This window comes from Nicotiana tabacum, chromosome 19 (genome assembly GCF_000715075.1).
Source record: "Nicotiana tabacum cultivar K326 chromosome 19, ASM71507v2, whole genome shotgun sequence".
NCBI lineage: Eukaryota > Viridiplantae > Streptophyta > Magnoliopsida > Solanales > Solanaceae > Nicotiana > Nicotiana tabacum.
Window position 1 is genome coordinate 63,473,073 of NC_134098.1, and position 22,354 is coordinate 63,495,426.

At 36.5% G+C, this 22,354-nt stretch overlaps 2 protein-coding genes across 3 annotated transcripts; one reads left to right on the forward strand and one right to left on the reverse strand.

Moving 5' to 3' along the window:
* The first annotated feature begins 200 nt into the window (after positions 1–200).
* LOC107825101 (BTB/POZ domain-containing protein At1g03010) lies at positions 201–4,274 on the forward strand. 2 transcript variants are annotated; one of them, XM_016651940.2, is made up of 4 exons: positions 201–499; positions 1,621–1,687; positions 2,105–3,301; positions 3,562–4,274. In XM_016651940.2, exons 1-4 carry the CDS (start codon positions 408–410, stop codon positions 4,093–4,095), a joined length of 1,890 nt encoding a protein of 629 aa, XP_016507426.2. In that variant the 5' UTR covers positions 201–407; the 3' UTR covers positions 4,096–4,274. The 2 variants fall into 2 exon arrangements, with proteins under 2 accessions (XP_016507426.2, XP_016507434.2); XM_016651948.2 differs by lacking the exon at positions 201–499 and adding an exon at positions 1,176–1,497.
* Positions 4,275–5,471: 1,197 nt separating this feature from the next.
* Positions 5,472–10,045, reverse strand: LOC107825081 (zinc finger CCCH domain-containing protein 32). The gene is made up of 7 exons (XM_016651919.2): positions 9,710–10,045; positions 9,433–9,575; positions 8,589–8,651; positions 8,316–8,435; positions 7,949–8,236; positions 7,548–7,865; positions 5,472–6,028 (listed from the first exon to the last, which is right to left on the reverse strand). The coding sequence occupies exons 1-7, from the start codon at positions 9,801–9,803 to the stop codon at positions 5,750–5,752; spliced, it is 1,305 nt and encodes a 434-aa protein (XP_016507405.1). The 5' UTR covers positions 9,804–10,045; the 3' UTR covers positions 5,472–5,749.
* Between the last annotated feature and the right edge of the window lie 12,309 nt (positions 10,046–22,354).

Genomic DNA, 22,354 nt, shown 5'->3' on the forward strand with positions numbered 1-22,354 from the left:
TTTCTCACTAATGAAAACCATTACACTTTTGAAATATGAGATCAAAATTTAATATAATTTTTAAAATATTAAAGTGATTTTTCACACGTGGAAATTATTGAATTTCGTTGAAGTTGTTGATTATATGTGCCATCCGCGTATGGTAATAAGTTAAAAGTAATAGTACTATAAAATGATTGTATATAACTTCAATTTCATGTTTTTAACTCTAACCCTCCTGCATGGTTTCTTGTGGATCTTTTCTTACTCCAGCTTTCTGCCTTTCTAGCTACTCTCCCTTCACACACACACACACACACAGCTAGAGAACATGCCAGCAAATAAAGTTAAGGTTAATTTATGAGTCCTTAAAAAGAATAGCTATTAAAAGCATAGTGATTTGTTAATGGTTTTGGTAAGTTGAGAAGATGGGAGTTGTCACTGTTTCTGAACTGAAGCCAAGCATATCTGGGAAGAGGTCTTTTCGTCCAAGTTCCAGTGCCAGACATATTACTGAATGGTATATATATACTCTCTCAACTTTAATAGCTGTTCCTTTTAAGGACCCATAATTAGAGCTAATACTTACCATCTTGATGATGTATCAATTAATGCTTATTATAAACATTTTTTCAGTGCCATATCAATTTCTTCAATTAATTTTTCATACCTATTAAAGGACTTTACACCTAAGATATGGAGAAGTCCATATTTAGGACTTTATTGGTACAGTTAGATGATAGTATGAATTCTTGTGAGTTGGGTACTTGTGATTGTCAGTTATGCTCAGTTCTAATAAAAGGCTCAGTCCTAGACAAAGGATACATCTTTCTTTAGGTGATTGGACAGATTTTAGCCTCCAACATTTATGACAGACCATATTCAGATGCTGACTAAGAGAAAATGGCAATATTTATAGCTTTAGAAATTGATTGTGATGGAACTTACCTTAAAATCTAAAGTTTCTATCAGATCCTAAAGTAAATAGAAAGGGAAACAGCAGATCTGGAATGACTATACATGAGCAGTTTCTAAGGCTTCAATCATTGAAAATGACAAATCAAATATCTGACTTTGTAACATCTTACACCAGATGATAGTGGCGATAGCTTTTTATGTTCATTTTTCTAGTTTCAAGTACCTTTCTTACGGAGGTAGTATATTATTTCCCTAGTTTTCAACATATGTATCTAATGAGGGCCCTCTACCAAGTACAGATGAGTCCTGCAATTATCTGTTAGATTACTACAGACCACAAGATAAATCACAACCAGGAATAAATTTCAAAGAAACCAGAATATGACTACCACTTGCTATGTTGGATCTAAACACATTTGAGTAATCTTTGTTTTGAGCTTTTCCATTCATAGTGTCTTATGATACTTTTGGTCGTAAATTGTGGCCGTATGTCCAAGCGCTAGAGCACGATAACATATGCTCCCCGAACCGTTAAGGTTTCATCTGCTTGAATTTAGATAGCTTTAAGGTTCCATATATCCAGCATTACAGTGTTGAGATGTAAGTTGCACCATGTATTGAAACCTTAGGCTAAAAATATAAACAGAGAAGTTTATTATATGTTTTTTCTCGACACATTTCCTGTTTCTGACTTTTAATCATTGACCATATATTCTATTGCAGGCCAATATCTGATGTTTCTAGTGATCTTACAATAGAAGTAGGAGCTGCCAGTTTTGCTCTTCACAAGGTACAAATATGAAGTATTAGATCATTCTTCTTCTAGTGTATATTGATCTACCAATCTTTTCGAAATTGGATTGCTCAAGTGTATCAAAAGCATAAATTTTGCAAAGAAATGGCTGTCTAAAGTAGCTTGAAAATGATTTATAAGTTAGCTGTTATAAGTAGGCAACTGATATTAAGACAGTCGTGTCCGCACAGAATTTATTTCATGGTGTCAAAATAGGGAGGGAAAAGAAAGGTTAAAAGGCAGATGTAAAAACAGAACTTAAGCATCAGTCTGAAGGTCAGAAACAACAGCTGAAGGTGTTTCAATGTAGTAGATCTTAGACTAAGTTGTGCTTCCTGTTAAAATTAAGAAAAAAGAAGGAAGAATACCTTGGAAACATTTCTAATGTGATTGCTAATATCACACTGTTTGCAGTTTCCTCTAGTTTCCCGAAGCGGAAGAATTAGAAAGCTGCTGCTAGAGGCAAAGGATACAAAGATTTCAAGACTCAATCTTACCGGTCTTCCTGGCGGATCTGATGCATTTGAACTTGCTGCTAAGTTCTGTTATGGCGTGAACGTTGAGATTACCATATCAAACGTGGCGATGCTAAGATGTGCATCCAAGTTCATGGAAATGAACGAAGACATCTCCGAGAAAAACCTGGAAATTCGTACTGAAGTATTCCTTAAAGATACAGTATTCCCAAGCATATCCAACTCGATATCTGTTCTTCATCGCTGTGAAACACTACTACCGGTATCTGAAGAAGTCAATCTCGTTAGTCGATTAATCAATGCAATTGCAAACAATGCTTGTAAAGAGCAACTAACATCTGGTTTGTCAAAGCTGGAGCATAACTTCCCACCAAAACCTGTTCAAAGCCTTGATTCTGAGACACCAATAGACTGGTGGGGAAAATCATTGACCGTGCTAAATCTAGATTTTTTCCAGAGAGTTGTATCTGTAGTGAAGTCCAAGGGTCTTAAACAAGACATTATCAGCAGAATTTTGATAAATTATGCCCAAAATTCACTTCAGGGACTTTTCATCAAGGATCCTCAGTTGGTTAAAGGAAGTTTCTTGGATTTGGATTTGCAGAAAAGGCAAAGGGTTATCGTCGAAACAATAGCTAGCTTACTACCAACACAATCCAGGAAAAGTACAGTCCCAATGGCTTTTCTTTCAAGTTTGTTAAAATCTGCCATAGCTGCATCAGCATCCACTTGTTGCAGATCTGATCTAGAGAGGCGCATCGGTCTGCAGCTAGATCAGGCAATTCTAGAAGATATTCTCATACCTGCAAATACACATGGGAACAACCACAGCCCTCTCTACGACATAGATTCTGTCTTGAGGATCTTTTCATTTTTCTTGAATTTGGATGAGGATGATGAAGAGGACAACACATTAAGAGATGAAAGCGAAATGGTTTACGATTTTGATAGTCCTGGATCTCCCAAACATAGCTCAATTGTTAAGGTGTCAAAGTTATTGGACAATTATCTAGCAGAAGTTGCACTCGATTCTAACCTCACACCATTGAAGTATATAGCACTGGCTGAGTTACTTCCAGACCACGCCCGTCTAGTTTATGATGGATTATATCGAGCTGTAGATATTTTTCTCAAGGTAAGCTGCTTAACCTCATCCACATTATCCCTCTCACCTGTTCAAAACAATCAGTATTTCTCATATGAGTAGTTTAACAATGGGAAAACTACACATTATAGCCTCTCTCAAAAGTAATAGCCAACAAAATGTATATTTTTGTATATTAATGTATAATTTACATATAATAGACATATTTTATGCAGGATTAGTGTATATTTTTCGTATATTTGGCTAGCGGAATGTGCTTTAATACAATGCTTGGCATTTTCTCATGGCAGGTACATCCCAACATTAAGGACTCTGAACGCTATCGACTGTGTAAAACTATTGATTGCCAGAAACTATCACAAGAAGCTTGCAGTCATGCAGCACAAAATGAACGGTTGCCTGTGCAAATGGTGGTCCAAGTGCTATACTTCGAACAAATCAGGCTGAGAAATGCAATGAACGGGGGACATAATCAATTCTTTGGAATGAATAATCAGTTCCCTCAGCGTTCAGGCAGCGGAGCAGGAAGCGGATGCATCTCTCCGAGAGATAACTACGCATCAGTCAGGAGAGAAAATAGAGAACTGAAGCTCGAGGTTGCAAGAATGAGAATGAGGCTTACAGATTTAGAGAAAGATCATGTTTCCATGAAACAGGAGCTAGTAAAGTCACATCCTGCCAATAAGTTATTCAAGTCATTCACAAAGAAATTAAGCAAGCTCAATGCACTGTTCCGAATAAGAGATTTAAAACCAATAGGAGGGAAAGCTAACTCAGAAAGCCGGTTACTTTTTCAGAAGAGAAGGCGCCATTCGGTTTCTTGATGCTCTACTCTAATGTGAATAAGAAAAAGTATATAGTGTTTCACATTGCTGATTTTGGTGGATGTTGATGTGTTGAGTGAAGTTCTTGCTTTGCGTTTTGATTGTAAACTTGAAAGAAGATACTCACTCAAACTTTTACTTTAAAGGTATATAAACAAGTGTGAGTTTTTTTAGCTTCATGTAGTTCGCACTTATTGCATATTGTGCCTACACTCTTAAAAGAAATACCACTATCAAAGCACTTATTGTGTTTTCAAACTTCTTAAGGAAATAAAACGGAAGTACCTTACCGGATATCCATCAAAAACAGGGAATTGTGCTTTCAGTAGACATAAAATCTGGTTTTACATGATCCATCCACAAGAAACAAAGATCCAAATTATGCTTAATCTTAAGCTTCTTGTTGAACAATGTCAAAATAGAATCACAACTCAGGATAACTTCAGTTGGAGTTCTTCCTCCCCTTTTGTTTCAAGCTTCAGATTTGCCTTTGTAATACTTATCTCCATTGTGGTTTGGGATATTATTGGTCTTTCCCAATATTTCTTATTATACTCATTTGATATTGCATGTAACTTGTCATAAGACACTAATTATTGTTAGTGTGCTCTGGAGTTTCATGGCTACTAACTTTTGTGAATTCATCTCTAGGCTATTCACGATACAGCTGCTTGCATTTGGCTCCTACGACGAAACTAAATCCCAACCCCATTACTCATTCCATCAATTACTCGTCGATCAGAAAAACTGAGTAATATCAGCTCACCATCTCCTCTAGCGTTGGACACTTCCGCGTTGGCATGGTTCAACAGACAATAGTCTAACATTGCTTTCACAAGTTTCTTCTGTTAACTTGGGTTAAAACAAGCACTCGTGTTTCCATTTTGTTTGCTCAATTATGCAGCAATTAGATTGACTAGCCCTTGTCTGCAACATTCAGGATGGCCATTTCTAAGTCGTTATATTAGATCTTGGGTAATCCTAGATGGCTTTCTAGAGAAAAATGCAGATGATGCTAAAATAAATGTCAACTGGGCCTCAGGAAAGATACTAGCTAGCCCTACAACCACATGTTCTTAAGCCATGTTAATGGAATCAGCGTGAAGCTCGCTTTCTCTGTTGACCATAACTTGCAAGGTTCCAAAATGTACTGCAACTGCGCTTCCAAAAAAGTAGTTTGGTAAACTATCTTCAATAGGGGTATTTATTTCTTTTGATTAGACTAGGGTTGGCGGGAGACCAGAGCTTATTGCCCTACCAGTCACGACTATTGTCAGTCAACAACGTAGAAACTTCAAAAAAAGTAAAGGAAAGGAAAAAAATCTCCGAATTGGGAGGGCAATCCTAGCAAACATAGAAAACTTGCAGTCATAAAATTCAAAGAAAGGAACTGCAGATATGGCTTATTACTTCATAAGATAGATTTCCCCTTCAATCTCAACGAATGGGAACATCATGCCAAACATTGGGAAACGGAGATAAAGAAACACACTTCAATTCCTGACTTTGAGCAACATTAAGCTCTCTACTGACAGTATACAGACAAAATAGCAAGGGAAGAATAATACATAGTGCTTCGAGTTTACTTTAAATTCAATATCAGTTCCCCGACATAACTACATTTTGGAGAGCAGATGGCCAGTCTAAGAAAGTATTAGGTTAACTCTACCAATTGTACTTTCAATGAAGAAGATGGTCTAGATAAAGAGGCGGCGTCCACCTTTGACCCTGAAACAAATCCAGCCTGTAACTCCGGCAGCAAAGTGGGAGCAAAAGCAAAGGAAGATCGCAGCATGTAGGGAGCAATTGGTAGATCAGGAAGAGAAGAAGCTGATGAACTATATTGTACTGTTCCCATAGGATGATCAAATTTACAAGCGCGACCAAACTTGCAGAATCCTTTCAGTAGATAAAAGGAACAAGGCTGCACCCCCTGCTTTAGAAATATACATCAGTGGAGCACTCAAATATGAAGACTTACAAGAAACAATACTTTCAAAGACAGTCAACCAAGATCATTTTCCAGACAAACACGACAGAATATAAACCATCTCTGTTTACATGGACAAGCACTTGGCCGTCTCCCTCTCTCCTAAAATAGGCACAACTTTTTGAAAACGTGAAAACTCAACTCCAGAGGCAGTTCAGTCTGAGCAGTTCCTACGCGTCTAATTATATAAAACAAGATGCTAACTCCCTCCTTGTATACTTCCAAGTAATTCTTTGGAAATGAATAGGAAAAGCATGCTCGGAAGAAAGGAAAAAAGAGATCATTACCTCCCTTAGATTAGCAATTATTACCTACCATGCGCAAAAGAAAATTATAGTTCAAAGAAATAAAGTATTTATGCCCATAGCTCTTAATAGAAGCATCAGATTGAGAGCAGTAACCATCAGAGAAAGAAGTAGCACACATACATTTGGGCACATATACACGCTTCGACACCGGCAACAAAATTATTAGGAAAGCCAGCCAAAACTACTAAATTCATCATTTCCTTTATGACCAGACAGTGGCAAAAATTCTATATCTAAGAGTTTGGTAAAAAACTAAATAATAGAAAACAGCATTGACAAACTTAGGATTCACCCCATGGATGTAACTATACCACGGTTACAGTCATTAGCTCGAGTATTTCTGCTTTTTTCAAAAATCCTAGAAGGCTAGGACAGAACTGGACTCATAGAACGTCTGCTGCCAATTGCTAACAAGACTAAGCAATAAAGCATGACATGCAAATATCCTCATTGATGAACAGCATATTACACATCCATTGATTTTCACGTTAAATAGAGACATTTTTGTATGACTACATAATAAATAAATGATGAGATCCTACAATGAAATAAGCTCAGGTCATGAACAAACTTGATAATCTCATGGCAAACCCTAGTTTACCTCTTGACATTTCGTAATGCAGTTATACAACCCCTTCACTGAAGTTACACAAGTCTCCGGAGAACTGCATGGGACTTTTAAACAGTTAAGAGGAACTAGACTAGGAGAACCTCCTCTTCAAAGACATTGGTACCTCAAGAAGTATATAGGATGAGGATGTTAAGGCAATTCAATAAATACAGAAAAATTTAAACACCACCTTGATTCATGCTTTTGAATTTTAACAATGAAGACATAATCGTGAACCTGCAATAATCAAAATGAAGGCAGGAGACAGCTAATGTAACTTCATTAATCACAACTTTATAAACATGTGCGCACCAAATTTAAGCAAGACTACGATCATATGAAAAAATCTCTTCCTCTACATTTCTCCCTTCTTTCTTGTTTCATCAAGTTTTGCTCAGATTCACAAATAAGGAACCTCAAAGTCCAGCACACATTCACTATCAATGACACATTACCATGCAATAGGCAAGAATCTCACCCAGATTAGATTCTAAATTGTCATGTCAAATCAAACAAAGGGCAGAAAGAAGAAACATTATCATACCGGACGTAAAGGAAGGCCTAAGGGGCTGATAGCAAAATTTGTCTTTGATGCAATCCAGTCAGGTGGATGGTGATACCTACACGACGATCCAAATTTACAATCCCCAGTTTTCATGTAGTATTGACACGTGGGTTGACCAGGTCTGTCTGGAAAACTCTTTTCCTTCTGTGTCTTGCTGGAAGGGCTAGCAGCCGAGTGTAATGGAGAGTAAGGTCCTGCAAAGGCATGTGTAGAAGATGCTAGCTGTGATATCCCATAGATAGATGTCACTGCAGCAGAGGGTTGAGCACCGGGAGATAGTGCAGGACTTACTGGTCCCTGCAACGAGTAAATTAATCACCGCATTAGAAAAGAAATTACATAATTGTAGAAGGTTGATAGAGAGAAGATCTTTGAATTACTGAGTAAGGGTTCCAGTTCTGAATGGTAACCACTCCTGGGTGAAGCAGCACTGGACCATAAGCACTAGGTACATATGACCCGGGTAAAAGTGGAGGCCTTGCTACTCTAAGACCAGTTGACGCACTATTATATTCCTCAGGAGGAGCAGGAAGAGACTGCACTGTCGGATAAAATGGACGTGCAGGTGCTGGCGCTGATATACCAGCAGTTTGAGGGTGATGGTATTTACATGCTATACCAAATTTGCAATGCCCCGTTTTCAAATAATAGGAGCATTCAATTTCCCCCTGTTGTAGTTGTTGAAAATTAGATGCTAATGCACAAAGTTAACATAAGTGTAGGCATTTAAAATCATGAAACAATTACCGGGCGTAATGGATATCCATAAGTATTTAGTGGCACATTGCTCAAGGATCCACCCAAGTTCCTAGGGTGGTGGAACTTGCAGGATGCACCAAATTTACAGGCCCCTGTTCTTAAATAGTACTGCGCATGAACATTGTGCAGTCAGCAATGAAATCAAAATTATTAAAAATGCTATACCACATTCGGGAAAACAGAATATCTTAACACTTTGAGCTTTAGAAGAAACAAAAAGATCAAACTTCAACGCTCTCTCCAACACTGAAAGCAGAGTACCTGGCACATTGGCTCTCCCAATCTTTCTGGGAACTCAACTCGTTCCAACTGCATTTTAGCACCCTGAAAACAAAATCACTCAGCCAAATAAGGAAATTCGGTATTCACACTTGGGCTTCCAAGAAAAATATAGCATATTCAGAAAATCGAGATAGCAAATGAATAGCAGGTGCTATGTACCCCACGCACACTAACTTAAAATCCTGGATCTGCCTCAGGTTTGAGAAAGAACTCATTCTCGACTACGACTTCCAAATGAAAAATTCAAAGAATCTATGTGACTAATATTTTGAGAACATATGCTCCAATAGATATACAAGAAAGGAGAACAAAGCTTAACAAGAACCGCCGAAGGATGTGGTAAAATGGTAAAGGATTTAGCGGTCGTTTGGTTTAGAGACAAGCAATACAGAGACTAATAATGCGAGGATGAATTAGTTCTTATTTGAATGTTTACTTTGATATATTACATATTAGTATACATAGTATAAGTTAAAATATATGTTTAACTTTTTAAACAAAATAAGGTGTCCTTGCATTATGGGTCAGTTATATCATTTTAGTGTTTCTAATCTATGTATTACTAATACTCTCATTCTCATTCCACATGCTATTCCGCATAAAATAAAATGTAAATCCCCGCATTACATATTATTTATGAGGAAAAACAAATTAGTAATAATCAAGCGTTATATAAATTAATGCTGGGTTTTATGCAGATATTAAATCTCCTCAAACTGCAAACTAGAAGACCCCTGACAGTGGGCTTTCTAAAATAACCAGGCCAGTGAAAGTAAAAATTAGCTAAACATGAGACCCAACTGAAGCTCTATAGGGAACTTACATAGGCGCGATCACGAGGATGGTTATAGCGGCAATTAGCGCCGTATCCACATGACCCGGTTCTCATATAGTACGAGCAGTCGGGTACACCAGGCCTTTCCGGGTAAATTTCTCTGCCCCATAACCCCAACCTCTGCATTGATTCTACATTATTCCAAAAACCATATTAGCATTGTCAAAAACCCTAGAAAAACACATACACACAATGTAGACATGTGAAAAAAATCAAAAAGTATAACAAGCGTAAATTCTTAAAATTTAAAAAAAACAAAAACCACCATCAAGACCCGATTCCTGCTCCACCGGAACCCATTCTGACTGATGATCGGATTGTGACCCGTTACTTCCCGTGGACCGTCCGTACAGCTCCATTATTTGTGTCTCTTCTTCAATTTTCACAGTATCAAAACCGAAAAAAAAGGAAGAAACAAGGGATTAGGAGATCGGGGAGAGTAGAAAAGACATACACTTCTGGGGAAGTGAAAGGAAAGGGTTGATCACAAGCACTATTATATGTACAGACATCAATGTTTACTACAGAGTATAATGCAATAAGATGGGGGTAAGAAAGAGTGGGGTTATTACTTATTATGGAGTACGACACCAAGGAGAAACTGCCATCTGTATGTGATACGAGTTTTTGAGAAACAAACTTTTGCTGTCACTAAGGTTGCGTTTTCTCACTCTACACTTCAATCTCCGTACAGTGTGCGTGTCCGGTTTGTTGCACAAATCAAGAATATTAAAGGGATTTATGACTTATATAAACACCTTTCCTATAAAGCAGTTAATATTATGTGTACTATTTAGTTTCTCCTTTCATTTTTACTTATCTAATATTTTAAAAATAAATTTTTATTTTTATTTATCACTTTTAGCATATCAAGAAAAGATGATTTTTTTTTCTTGTTATACTCATAGTACTAATTACTCATTTTCAAATTATTTTCTCAAATTCATTAAAAATATACATCAATTAATATGGGTAGTATGGTAAATTATACACTTCATTTATTATTTCTTAAGAGATGTGCAAAGTCCATAGTTGACAAGTAAAAGTGAACGGATGGAGTATTATATATAAGTATATATAATTATCTTTTACCTGACATCACCGTATAATTTATAAAAGTTAAACTCTTATTAAAAAATAAAATCTTTGATTTGACGGTTTTGTTTGATTTAGACTTATTATATTCTGTAATCATTTACTACTTTTCTTCCTTTTTGTTTGGAATAGGATATTTAAACGTTATTGTTCCTTATTTTAATGAGGAATGCTTATCTCAACAAAATATGACATTTCTCGTGCAAGAAAATAAAACAGCAAACAGAAGAAACAAATTCGAAGATACTCTAAATTTAGTATATCTTAGTAATCAAAGAATAACATTTTCTTAACAAGTGATTACTTACAATGAGAAATTAAAATAGAAATACTTCATATTAAGTATTTCCCTTTATCCTTTAGCAATTGTTGTCTCTAACGAATTTCTTGGAAATAAATTGATAGCAGCCGACACTTGTTAACCTTGGAATTCGAAATTACTGTCATGTCCTTCACATTCGTGCCTCTTTCTTTCTTTATTATTTTTTAAATTGCTACACGTGCTAAATAGTTTATCTTACCTAAGCAACGAAAATTAAAGAATGGTATGTCCTAAAGCTAGTTGTCAGGTTAATTGATCTATTTTAGCTGTATAGAGTTGTGTTTTCATCTAGTGTGTATAAAAAAAAATTCTGTTAAACCTCTTCTAACAATATCTATATATAATATTCATTTATAATAAATGTTAAGTTTTTCTTGAAATCAAACTTTTTAAATTATATTTTATCTCTCTATAACATTTTTTTTACGTACAACAGCAATAGTCATATTTATTGCAGATCGCTCTTATTAAAATTGCCAGTCATATATATAGAATTTTTTACATTACTAATAATAATTCTAGAAATCCGCACATAAGTTTTTCCATTGAACAAAATCTTCATCTTGCAAAATACATAAGATTTGAAATTTTGTACATGATATTCTTTTCATTGGACAAATACCAAAAAATATTAAAATAGAAGATCCAACTATATTAAGATCTTAGATTGCCTTCAAGATAAAGCTATTGGATGCCTTTTTACTGAAAATTTAGATATAAATCCTCGCCAATACAAGTGTGCATCACTGGTAAAAGAATATATGCCTTAGAGTTTAAATATTTGTATGTTTAGTATTTACTAATAAAGCATTAGCTTTCTTCAGTATTTAATTTGTGAAATATGCATATCTTTTGAGATTTTAAAGTTGAATAAATTTTTTATCTTTTATATTTAATATTAAAAAAGAAAAATAATTAATTTTGGATATTTTTTGTCTATAACAGCCAAAAAATAGTTAAATGACAAAATCATGTTATACGAGGTATAATAGTCATTCACTATAAAAATCGTATAATATCGGAACAAACGATGTCGTTATAGAAATATTTGACTATACGAAAGAGTTAATTCCAAAAGAAATTTCTTTGATCTAACTCCACGTCTTCTCAAAAATAAAATGATGTTGGCATGTTGTGAAGTGAATAATGGACTGAACAACAAAATATTACATTATGAGTCGTTTTGAAGGTGTAATTAACATTAGAGGCAAATAAAAGGAGTCCAACACTTATTACCAAAATAAAAAAGGTAATTAACACTTCAACTATAGGAGTGACTGAACTACTATTTTGATCCATGCTCCCATGCTCTATGATAAGCAACAATATTCCTACACAGGTGTGCCAAATTGCCCAAATTTACCAAAACTAATAATATAGTTGGGGGAAAATGCTTTTCTTCAAAAATTAATTTTTTTCTAACAAACTTTAAAACAAAATGTCAACTAATTAGATATACACATTACCTTTACCCTTCCCCCTTTAAAACAAGATGTCAACTAGAGCCCGTTTGGACATAAAGAAATTTTTTTTTTTTTCAAAAACTTTTCACTTTTTTTCGAAATCAGCATTTGTTCATAAAATTTTCAATTTTCACTTGAAAATGCATTTTGAAAATTTTCAAAAATTTGAAAAACTCCAAAATTTTCACTCAAATAACTCACAAAATTTAAAAAACAACCCAAAATTATATCCATGTCCAAACACAACCCTAACTTTCAAATATCATTTTCACTTGAAAATAATTTTTTCCTATTTTAAAATTTTACAATTCTTATGTCCAAACTCCCACTAGATATACACTTCTTCCCCCTTCCCCCTCCCCCAACAACCCCACACCCAAGAAAAGTTGGGCTTTAAATGATAGTGGCAAAAGTACTTTTAACACACACTATTCATCCCTTTTAGATAGTTTGCGATCCCAAAATAACACGCTTCCTTAGTTGTTTGGCTCATTCTAAAAATGAATACATTTTTATAATATTTAAATATTTAAAACAACACAAAGAATATTTTTCTTTTACATGTATAAAATAATATACTAAGAAAATTTAGAAGATATTACTGCTGGTTGTGTAGTTACTTGGAAAGCCACGTGTAATTATTTGGTTGTGTAATTATTTGGTTGTGTAATTACTAAGATAGTAATTAAACACCCTGGTAATTACATGTTTGTTTGCTAGAATGCAATTACAATGTAGTTTTCACTGTCATATTTGATTGAACAAGTGTAATTAGATAATTAAATAATTTTTTTAATTAACCTATTGAAATATGTTAAATAATTATCGATTGATAAATAATATCTTAAAAGCAGTATGTATCTTCTAAATAAATAATACTATTACTTACATAAATTTTAATAATGATTTGATTTTTTTTACCAACTCATTAATGCGTGATAAATGCATATACGTATATAAATGCTAAATACTTTTTATAATTAGTTATTTAAACTATATTATAAGAAAATAAAAATATTAAATAATTATAAATTGGTAATTAAGATTGGAAAAACTATCAGTATCTTAACTATTTTCAAATAAATAATATCATAATTTAAATAATTAATAAAAGTTTTAATTATGAATTTAAAACTTTTACCAACTCATATGAGTAAAATGTAAAATTAATGATTTGTTGCACTTTTAAATAACAAAAAGATAAATATGAGTTTAAAAAGTATTTTTTTCTTAAGATATCTTATACTAATGAATAAAAAATAAAGCTAGTAAAATACGAATTTGTTTTTAACAACTAAGGAAAAAAAGAGCACTATATATAATAAGTTATAAAATTATATGGAAGCACACTATTAGCACATGTTTGAAGGTTAAAAACTGAGAATAAGAGAAATAGAGGGGGAAAATATAAAAAAGAATAGTACTAATATATTTGGGGGAAAAAAAGATTAGAAATATTACATTAACTTGTAAAAAAAGTGTAATTATCATCAATTTCTACACCCCCTTGAGAATTGGAGAGTGTAGTTATGCCCTCTCAATTACACATATTCGATGTTGACCAAATAATTACTTGGTGAGATAAGCATGTCAAATTGTGTAATTATATCCACATGCTCTACCGCTTGTGCGGCCTCCATCAATTCCTATGAGTTGTATTCTCGCGAACGTACTCCCTAGACGGGATACTTAACGCGTTAGCTACAACACTACACGAGTCGATACTCGCAGCGCCTAGTATCCATCGTTTACTACTAGGACTACTGGGGTATATAATCTCATTCGCTCCTCTAGCTACTCAAACATTTGAAATAATATTTGGAGATTTTTTCAAGCCCTTAAATTCACTTTTATACGTTTTGTCTTTTAATCTCTCGTTTGTGAGCTCCTCGACAAATAAAGTCTGAACTTTAATGTAATTTTCGTCTTTGATAAATGTCTTTTCAGGACCCGATGACAGAGGATCCTTGGCCGCGAACTTGAGGACAAAAGACTCTACAAAATATTCATGAGACTTATGATCTTATATTCTCCACACAAGCCTTGAATGCTTCTTCCTATAATGAAGTCGAGTTATGTCATCATAGATTAGCGCATTTTCGTACGCATATAAGTATTTGTTTATCAAATTGACTCATTATTCTTCAAACTTGAAGTACAAAATTTTATGCTTGAAAAATAAGTTTAGGAAGTTTTGAAATTTATTAAGTTTTCACTCATAAAACTTTAACTGTATTTCTATATTCTAACATAACTTTAACTTCCAAATATAATTTTGTGATGACCCGATATGTCATTTATAGTTTTAACCCTAAATTCTGTATTTTGAAACCTCGACTAGATCCGTTTAGCCTTTCTCGATTTGCATACACAGTCCGTATCTTTTTCCAGAAGGTTTTTATGTGAAATTTGATGAAAATATGAAATAGTACCTTAAAACTCTTTTGAGTTGATTTCGGTCAATATTTTGAGCAAACAAATTCAGATCAGTATTTTGACGGTCTCGTTAGGTCCGTATCGTGATTTGGCACTCGGGCATATGCCCAGAATCGAATTCGCAAGTCCCTAGCTCGAATTATCGCCATTTATTGAAAACTAGAAGTTTAAAGGTTTAAAGCAGTTTTAAATTTGACCGTAGTTGGGCTTTATTGCTACTAGGTCCGTATTTTAGTTACGTAACTTGGTATGAGTTCATTACTATATTTATGACTTGTTTGCAAAATTTAGTGCAAAACGGAGTTGATTTGACGTGATTCGGACGTCTAGTTGTTAAAATGAAAGTTCTTAAGCTTCTTTGAAAATTTCACTTATTTTGGTATCTGATTCATAGTTCTAGGTGTTATTTCGGTATTTTGATCGCGCGAGCGAGTTTGTATGATATTTTTGGACTTGTGTGCATAATTGGTTTGGAGCACGAGGCCCGAGGGGCTCAGGTGACTTTCAGATAGGCTACTGTAACGATCCGACTTATCGTTTTAAGAATTACCGCCCCGTTCAATGACTTAAGATCCTGAAAAACTTCATAATATGTATTATGACCCGCGGGTGTGGTCGAGTTTGAATTTCGGAAGATTTAGAATTTAATTGAAAGAGAAATTCTCATTTTGAAGATTAAATGGAAAGAGTTGACCAAAGAGTTGACTTTTGAGCAAACGACCTCGGAATAGAATTTTAATGACGTCAATATCTTCGTATGGTGATTTTGGATTTAGGCGCGTGTTCGGATTTGGATTTGGATGTCCGTAGGACAATTCGACACATTTTGGCGAAAGTTAAAAAATAGACGATTTTCGGAAAAGTTCGATCGAAGGTTGAATTTTTGATAACGAGGTCGGAATCCAATTCTAGAAATTGGAATAGGTCCGTTATGTCACTTATGACTTGTGTGCAAAATTTAAGGTCAACCGGACTTGATTCGATAGGTTTCAGCATCGAATGTTGAAGTTGAAAATTTCATAATAGACTAAAGTTTCAAGTGAGTTTGCACATAACCTAACTTCAAACGAGCATACCTCTCTTTATATGAAGAGTTATATGGTGTGTTACCTATCAAAAGAAAGGTCTATGTGTCTAGTTTTCAAATCTTTAAACCATCCCTCATTTTCAAATAAGTAAAGATTGGGTTGTGAAATGAAGGTAATCTTGTACAAGAACCTTGTAACTAAATTTGCACACCTAGTGTTTGATAAAATGCTCAAATGAGCTGAAACCATGAAAATCTTCCAAATTATGGTTCACTTTTATTATGCTTCTAAATAGATTAAAGTTGCTAGAATTTTCGGAACCTCGTAGTAATGTAAGGAAGGATCAAGAAAAATTGGAGCCATCCGGGGGTCAATTCAAGCAAGAAGGCGATTTTGGAATATCGGCCTAACTTCAAAAAGGTAAGTGTCTTGCTTAACCTCGAGTGGGGGAATTTTCCCTTAGGAATTGAGTCTTATATGCAAATTGTGTAATTGAAAATCATGTACGCGAGGTGACGAGTACGTACTTGGTTTATATATGCGAATTTCATTGATTAAAAATCCTTAGATGCCCTTATGTATTAAATTGGAACTTATTGTTACTTATTAAATCCTCTATTTGTCATGCCTAGATCCTTGTTTGATGAAATTATTTTTATATGATGATTTGGTGTGATTGCCACCTTGAATTTATGTGAAATGTTAAGATTTTGTGCACATTATGGTCGAGCCATGGGCTCCTTATTGTGAAAAATGATGTATTATTGATTTTTGTGGCAAGTTGAAATATTTGAGCACTCGATGTGCAATTTATGATATGTTGTAATATTTGAGCACTTGATGAGCCATGTGTGATATGTGAGCACTTGATGTGCAGTTGTTGAAATCATATTTACTTTGGGACTACGGAACGGTATTCCGGGAGATCTCACCCTGCCCTGTATATTTACTATGGGACTACGGAACGGTATTCCGGGAGATCCCCCTTCCCTGCATATTTACTTTGGGACTACGGAATGGTATTCCGGGAGATCCCCATGTCTTGCATATTTACTTTTGGGACTACGAGGCGGTACCTCGGGAGATTTTTCCTGTCTTGCATATTTACTTTTGGGACTACGAGGTGGTACCTCGGGAGATTTTTCCTGTCTTGTATATTTACTTTTGGGACTACGAGGCGGTACTTCGAGAGTGCCCTTTTGTTGATATTTTTCTATGAATGCACTTGCCTTGGGTTATTTTATTTTTTCGTAATTTATAAATTCTTGTATTTTCTGTGATGTATTATTTGACTTAATAATAAGCGTTTTGTATTTCTTGATGTATTGTGTTGACCTTGACTTTTTCGTACGAGACTTTGAGGATTCGTATTTTTGGGTTGTACTTGTTTTGATGATTGAGTTATTTTAAATAAAAGAAAAAATAGCTAGTATGTTTAATTTAATAAATTCTATATCCAAATCAGTAGTTTAGCTGATGCTTTATTTTAATGAAAATGTTATTTTTCCTCACTCAAACGATTTCTAAAATAAACTTATCTTTTTGTTAATTTCTTATTTGTTTTAAAGATTTTTAACCTTACTTTACTGTAAATAAATTGATCATGCGGACCTTATATATAATGATATTTTGGTACGTGAGTTGTCCATGCAGTTATAAAAATAATATGGGCATGAGGTGCCGGGAAAAAGTATGATGATTTTATTATTGACACATGAGTTGTCGGTGTGATGTTGAAAGAAATATGGGCACGAGGTGCCGTGGAAAATATGAAAGTGGGCTGAGACCCGTAATTTTTATGATTGTGAAATAAGGTGTCACATGGTGACTTTTACTTGAAAATATATTTATTGAAAAGAATTATATTTGAAAGATAATTATTCAAAAGAAGTATATTCGAAAGATATTTATCTTAAAGAATAATATGTGAAGGATTTATATTTGAAGGACTTGACTTGTTGATTGTACTTGTGTTCCTTATTCGCCTGAGTAATAATTATGATGTTCTTGTTGCTAGTTGTTTTCCAGTACTATTGTATACTGCTATATTGCACAGGTAAATTGACTAGTGAGTGTCTTGACTGTACCTCGTCTCTACTCCACTGAGGTTAGTCTTGATACTTACTAGGTACCGACTGTGGTGTACTCATACTACACTTCAGCACATTTTTGTGCAGAGCCAGGTATTTGAGGTATCAGACCTGGACAGAGTTAGAGTGTGATCGCCAGGATTCAAGGTAGAGCTGCTTGGTCGTCGCAGTCCCTTGGAGTCTGTTCATTTCATTGTATTGTTAATTTTTAATCAAACAGTATTGAGTATTCGATCATTGAGATCATTTTATGTATTATGTTAGAGTCCGTGATTCAGTACTACCAGCCTTGGGAGGTTGTTATAATTATTTTCGTTGTTGGTTTTGTTTATTAAAAAAATGGCTTCGAAATGTAATGGAAATCGGCTTATCTAGTCTTAGAGACTAGGTGCCATTACGACGCTTGTGGTGGAATTTTGGATCGTGACAGCTGCAGATGTTTTTGAACTTAAGAAATTTCTGGTTTTTAACTTCTGCTATCAGCTGGTGTGTTCTTCTTCGCGATCGCAAAGAGTTGTTGGGACTGGGGTGGATTTTCTTAATCGCGAACGCGTAGGGCTTTAGACCTAGGAAGGGGGGATCAGTGGTTTACTCTACGCGAACACGAGCACTGTCTCGCGAACGCAAAGGCCTGGGGGAGCTGCCTTCGCGAATGCAGGAGTGAATTCGCGAACGTGAAGCCATTTAGGCCGTTGTGTATCGCTAACGCGGCAGGCCCTTCGCGAACGCGAAGAAGGCCTGGCGCCTAGACCTTAAATATTTCCAAACACAAGATTTCACACATTTTGCACCATCTTTTCATTAGAGTTCGGCCTAGTGGCGATTGGAAGAGAAAATTCATCATCCTTTCATAGGTTAGTATACTTTAACTTATTTTCTTCCATTTTCATCATCACTTATTAATTTCTAGCCTTAATCTTTGTCCTTTCATGGTAGAAAATTAAGGATTTGGGAAGAATTTGGGGGGTTTTGCAAATTTCGGATTTAGACCTCAAATTGGGGACGAATTTCAAAACTAATTACATAATCGGGATCGAGGGTGAATGGGTAAATAGGTTTTGGTTCGAATCTCGAGTTTTAACCAAGCGAGCCCGGAGTTTACTTTTGTTGACTTTTTGGAAAAGGTGTAAAAATCTTAACTTTATGTATTGTAATTGAATTCTCTAGACTTATTTGATGTTACCTCGCTCCGCAATCAATTCAAAGCCATACCGGCGATGTCGTGCCGTCTATATTATTTATTCATTGATGCATAGTGAGATTGAGAGTAAAAGCACGAAAGGTGATGTCGTGCCATCTATATCGGTTATTCATTGTTAAATGGGCAAATTGAGAGTAAAAGCATGAAGGGTGATGTCGTGCCATTTCATTCTACTTATGTCGTCATTTCATGTTAAGGTTGAGAGTAAAAGCACGAAGAGTGATGACGTGCCATCTTCATACCGTATGTTTATCTGTCTTTATTAGATGATAATTTATTGACTGTCTTGTGTTGTCATTCCTGTTATAGTTACCGTATCTTGTCCTCCTTTCGCATGTCCCCTCCCAACTGCACATATTGAATCTCTATTTTGTTGTTGTTTGGTACATATATCTATGTTTGTACAGGTTTAATTACGTGAGTGTCCTATCATAGTATCGTCACTACCTCGTCGAGGTTAGGCTTGACACTTATGGAGTACATTGGGTCGGTTGTACTCATACTACACTCTGCACTTCTTGTGCAGATTTTGGTACTGGTCCCAGTTGTACGTGAGGTATACTAGCTCGGATTATAACATTCAGAGACTTGAGGTAGATCTGCTGACGTCCGCAGACCTTGAAGTCCCCTTCCTATTTCCCCTTTTACTATTCATTTCTTTCGAAATAATTATATTTATTTCAGACTCTATTTGTAGAACTTCTAGTAGTTTGTGTACTCGTGACTCTGGATCTTTGGGAGGAGATATTATTACATGACTTATGCTGGTGTTGTATTAGTTCGAGTACCTATCTCTCATTACTTATCATCACTTTGATTTAAATTGTTAAAATTTGACTAACTAACTATCTCGCATCGGCTTGCCTAGCAAGTGGATGTTATGCGCCATCACGACCCCGAGGTTGGGATTTCGGGTCGTGACAAGTTGGTATCAGAGCACTAGGTTGACTAGGTCTCACGAGTTATGAGCAAGCTTAGTAGAGTCTGGAGAATCGGTACAGAGACATCTGTACTTATCTTCCAGAGGCTATAGAGTTTAGGGAAAAAATGTCACTTCTTTCTTACTCTGTCGTGTGATTTTATTCTATCATTGATGATTGAACCTTTCTATTCTTGTTCTCTCGCAGATTGCGAGAACACGCACTGCATCTACCGCCGGACAGGAGCCGGAGCCCCCTGTGACAGCTACGACTAGGGGCAGAGGTCGAGGCCGAGGTTGTGCTAGAGGTAGAGGCAGAGGCAGAGCTCAGCCTAGAGCTCGAGTAGCACCAGCAGTGGAGCCTCAGGTAGATTTTGATGAGGACGTCCTAGCTCAGACTGTACATGTTGGACCAGCTCAGGTCCCGAAGGGGTTCATATCCACTCAAGTGCTTGAGGACACTCTAATCCGTTTGGTGTGTCTTATGGAGAGTGTGGACCAGACCAGTACCTTTCCGGTGGCACCAATCATCTCCCGGGCTGGAGAAGGAGCATAGACTCCTGCTACTCACACCATAGAGCAGGTGGCTCCCCAGTTTCAGACTCTAAAAGCCCCACCAGTTGGGGTAGTTCATCCGGTTGTTGCGGCACAAGCCGGTGATGGGCCCGCTTTATCTTCTGAGGCTATGTTGAGGTTGGATAAGTTCTCCAAGCTCTTTACTGTTCATTTCAGTGGTGCATCTTCTGAGGACCCACAAGATTTTCTGGACTATTGCGATGAGGTGCTACAGAACATGGGTATAGTTGAGACCAATGGGGTCAATTTTGCTGTATTTCAGATGATTGGTTCCGCTCGGAGATGGTGGAGAGATTATATGTTGAATAGACTAGATGGGTCGCTTGCACTTACCTGGGATCAGTTCTCACAGCTATTTCTAGAGAAATTCATCCATGTCAGTACCGCAAGCAGTTTGAGCGACTTCAATAGGGTGCTATGACTGCCACCTAGTACGAGACTCGATTTATGGACTTAGATCACCATGCCACTATCTTTCTTCCTATTGTGAAAGAGTGAGTGAGGAGGTTTATTGATGCCTCACTTACACTATCGGGCTTCAGATGGCCAATGAGACATGGAGTGATATTTCCTTTCAGACGGCCGTTGATATTGCCAGACGTATCGAGTTGGTTCATGCTCAGGAGAAGGGCCGGTGTCAGATAAGAGGCTCCATCATTCTAGTAGTTTCAACGGTGCCTCATCTGAAGGCAGGGGTGCTTTTGGTAGAGGCCATCCTCCTAGGCCATTTCATTCAGCGCTTCAGGCATCTCACAGTGCTTCAGGGAGTCGTGGTCCTTACGTGCCTCATTCTGGACAGCCAACCTATAGTTCACCACTAGCTCCTATCAGCGCACCTCCGATCCAGAGCTATGAGAGTGGTTATCCAGGTCTTCAGGGCCAGTTCCAGGGTCAGCAATCACAGCAGTCAGGGTCTTGTTATACTTGTGGTGATCTGAGGCACATTGCTAGATTTTGCCCCAGGTCACAGGGAAGCATGCAGTAGCAGGGTTCTCGTGCCATGATTCTATTACCGGTTGCTCCACCGCCCGCTCAGCCAGCTAGAGACAGGGCTCAGACAGCCAGAGGTGGGGGTCAGGCCATTAGAGGTAGAGGTCAGGTCATTAGAGGTGGAGGCCAGCCAACTAGAGGCCATCCTAGAGATGTAGTTTAGAGTGGTGGGGCCCCGCCCCGATGTTATTCTTTCTAAGCTAGGCCTGAGGTCGAGCCATCTGACGCCGTTATTACAGGTATTGTTCTCGTTTGCCATAGAGATGCCTCAGTTCTGTTTGATCCGGGATCTACTTATTCCTACATGTCATCCTATTTTGCTTTATATCTGGTTGTGCCCCGTGATTCTTTGAGTGTTCTTGTGTATGTGTCCACATCTGTGGGAGATTCTATTATTTTAGATCGTGTCTATCGCTCGTGTGTGGTTACTATTGGGAGTCTTGAGACTAGTATAGATCTTCTACTTCTTAATATGGTAGATTTTGATGTCATCTTGGGTATGGATTGCCTGTCACCTTATCATGCTATATTGGACTGTCACGCCAAGACGGTGACCTTAGCTATGCCGGGGTTGCCTCGATTACAGTGGAGGGGGACTCCTGGCCATTCTACTAGAGAGTTATTTCTTATATGAAGGCTCGACGTATGGTCGAGAAGGGGTGTCTAGCTTATTTGGCCTATGTCTGTGATTCTAGTGCGGAGGTTTCATCCATGGATTCAGTACCAGTTGTTCGTGAGTTTCCTGAGGTGTTTCCTACATACCTGTTGGGGATGCCACCCGTCAGGGATA

Coding starts and splice junctions, on each gene's coding strand:
- LOC107825101 (XM_016651940.2), top strand. CDS start 408: ATGGGAGTTGTCACTGTTTCTGAACTGAAGCCAAGCATATCTGGGAAG. Junction 500..1,620: donor GCCAGACATATTACTGAATG/GTATATATATAC, acceptor ATTCTATTGCAG/GCCAATATCTGATGTTTCTA. Junction 1,688..2,104: donor CCAGTTTTGCTCTTCACAAG/GTACAAATATGA, acceptor CACTGTTTGCAG/TTTCCTCTAGTTTCCCGAAG.
- LOC107825081 (XM_016651919.2), bottom strand. CDS start 9,803: ATGGAGCTGTACGGACGGTCCACGGGAAGTAACGGGTCACAATCCGAT. Junction 9,576..9,709: donor GCAGGAATCGGGTCTTGATG/GTGGTTTTTGTT, acceptor GGAATAATGTAG/AATCAATGCAGAGGTTGGGG. Junction 8,436..8,588: donor TGGGAGAGCCAATGTGCCAG/GTACTCTGCTTT, acceptor GTTCATGCGCAG/TACTATTTAAGAACAGGGGC.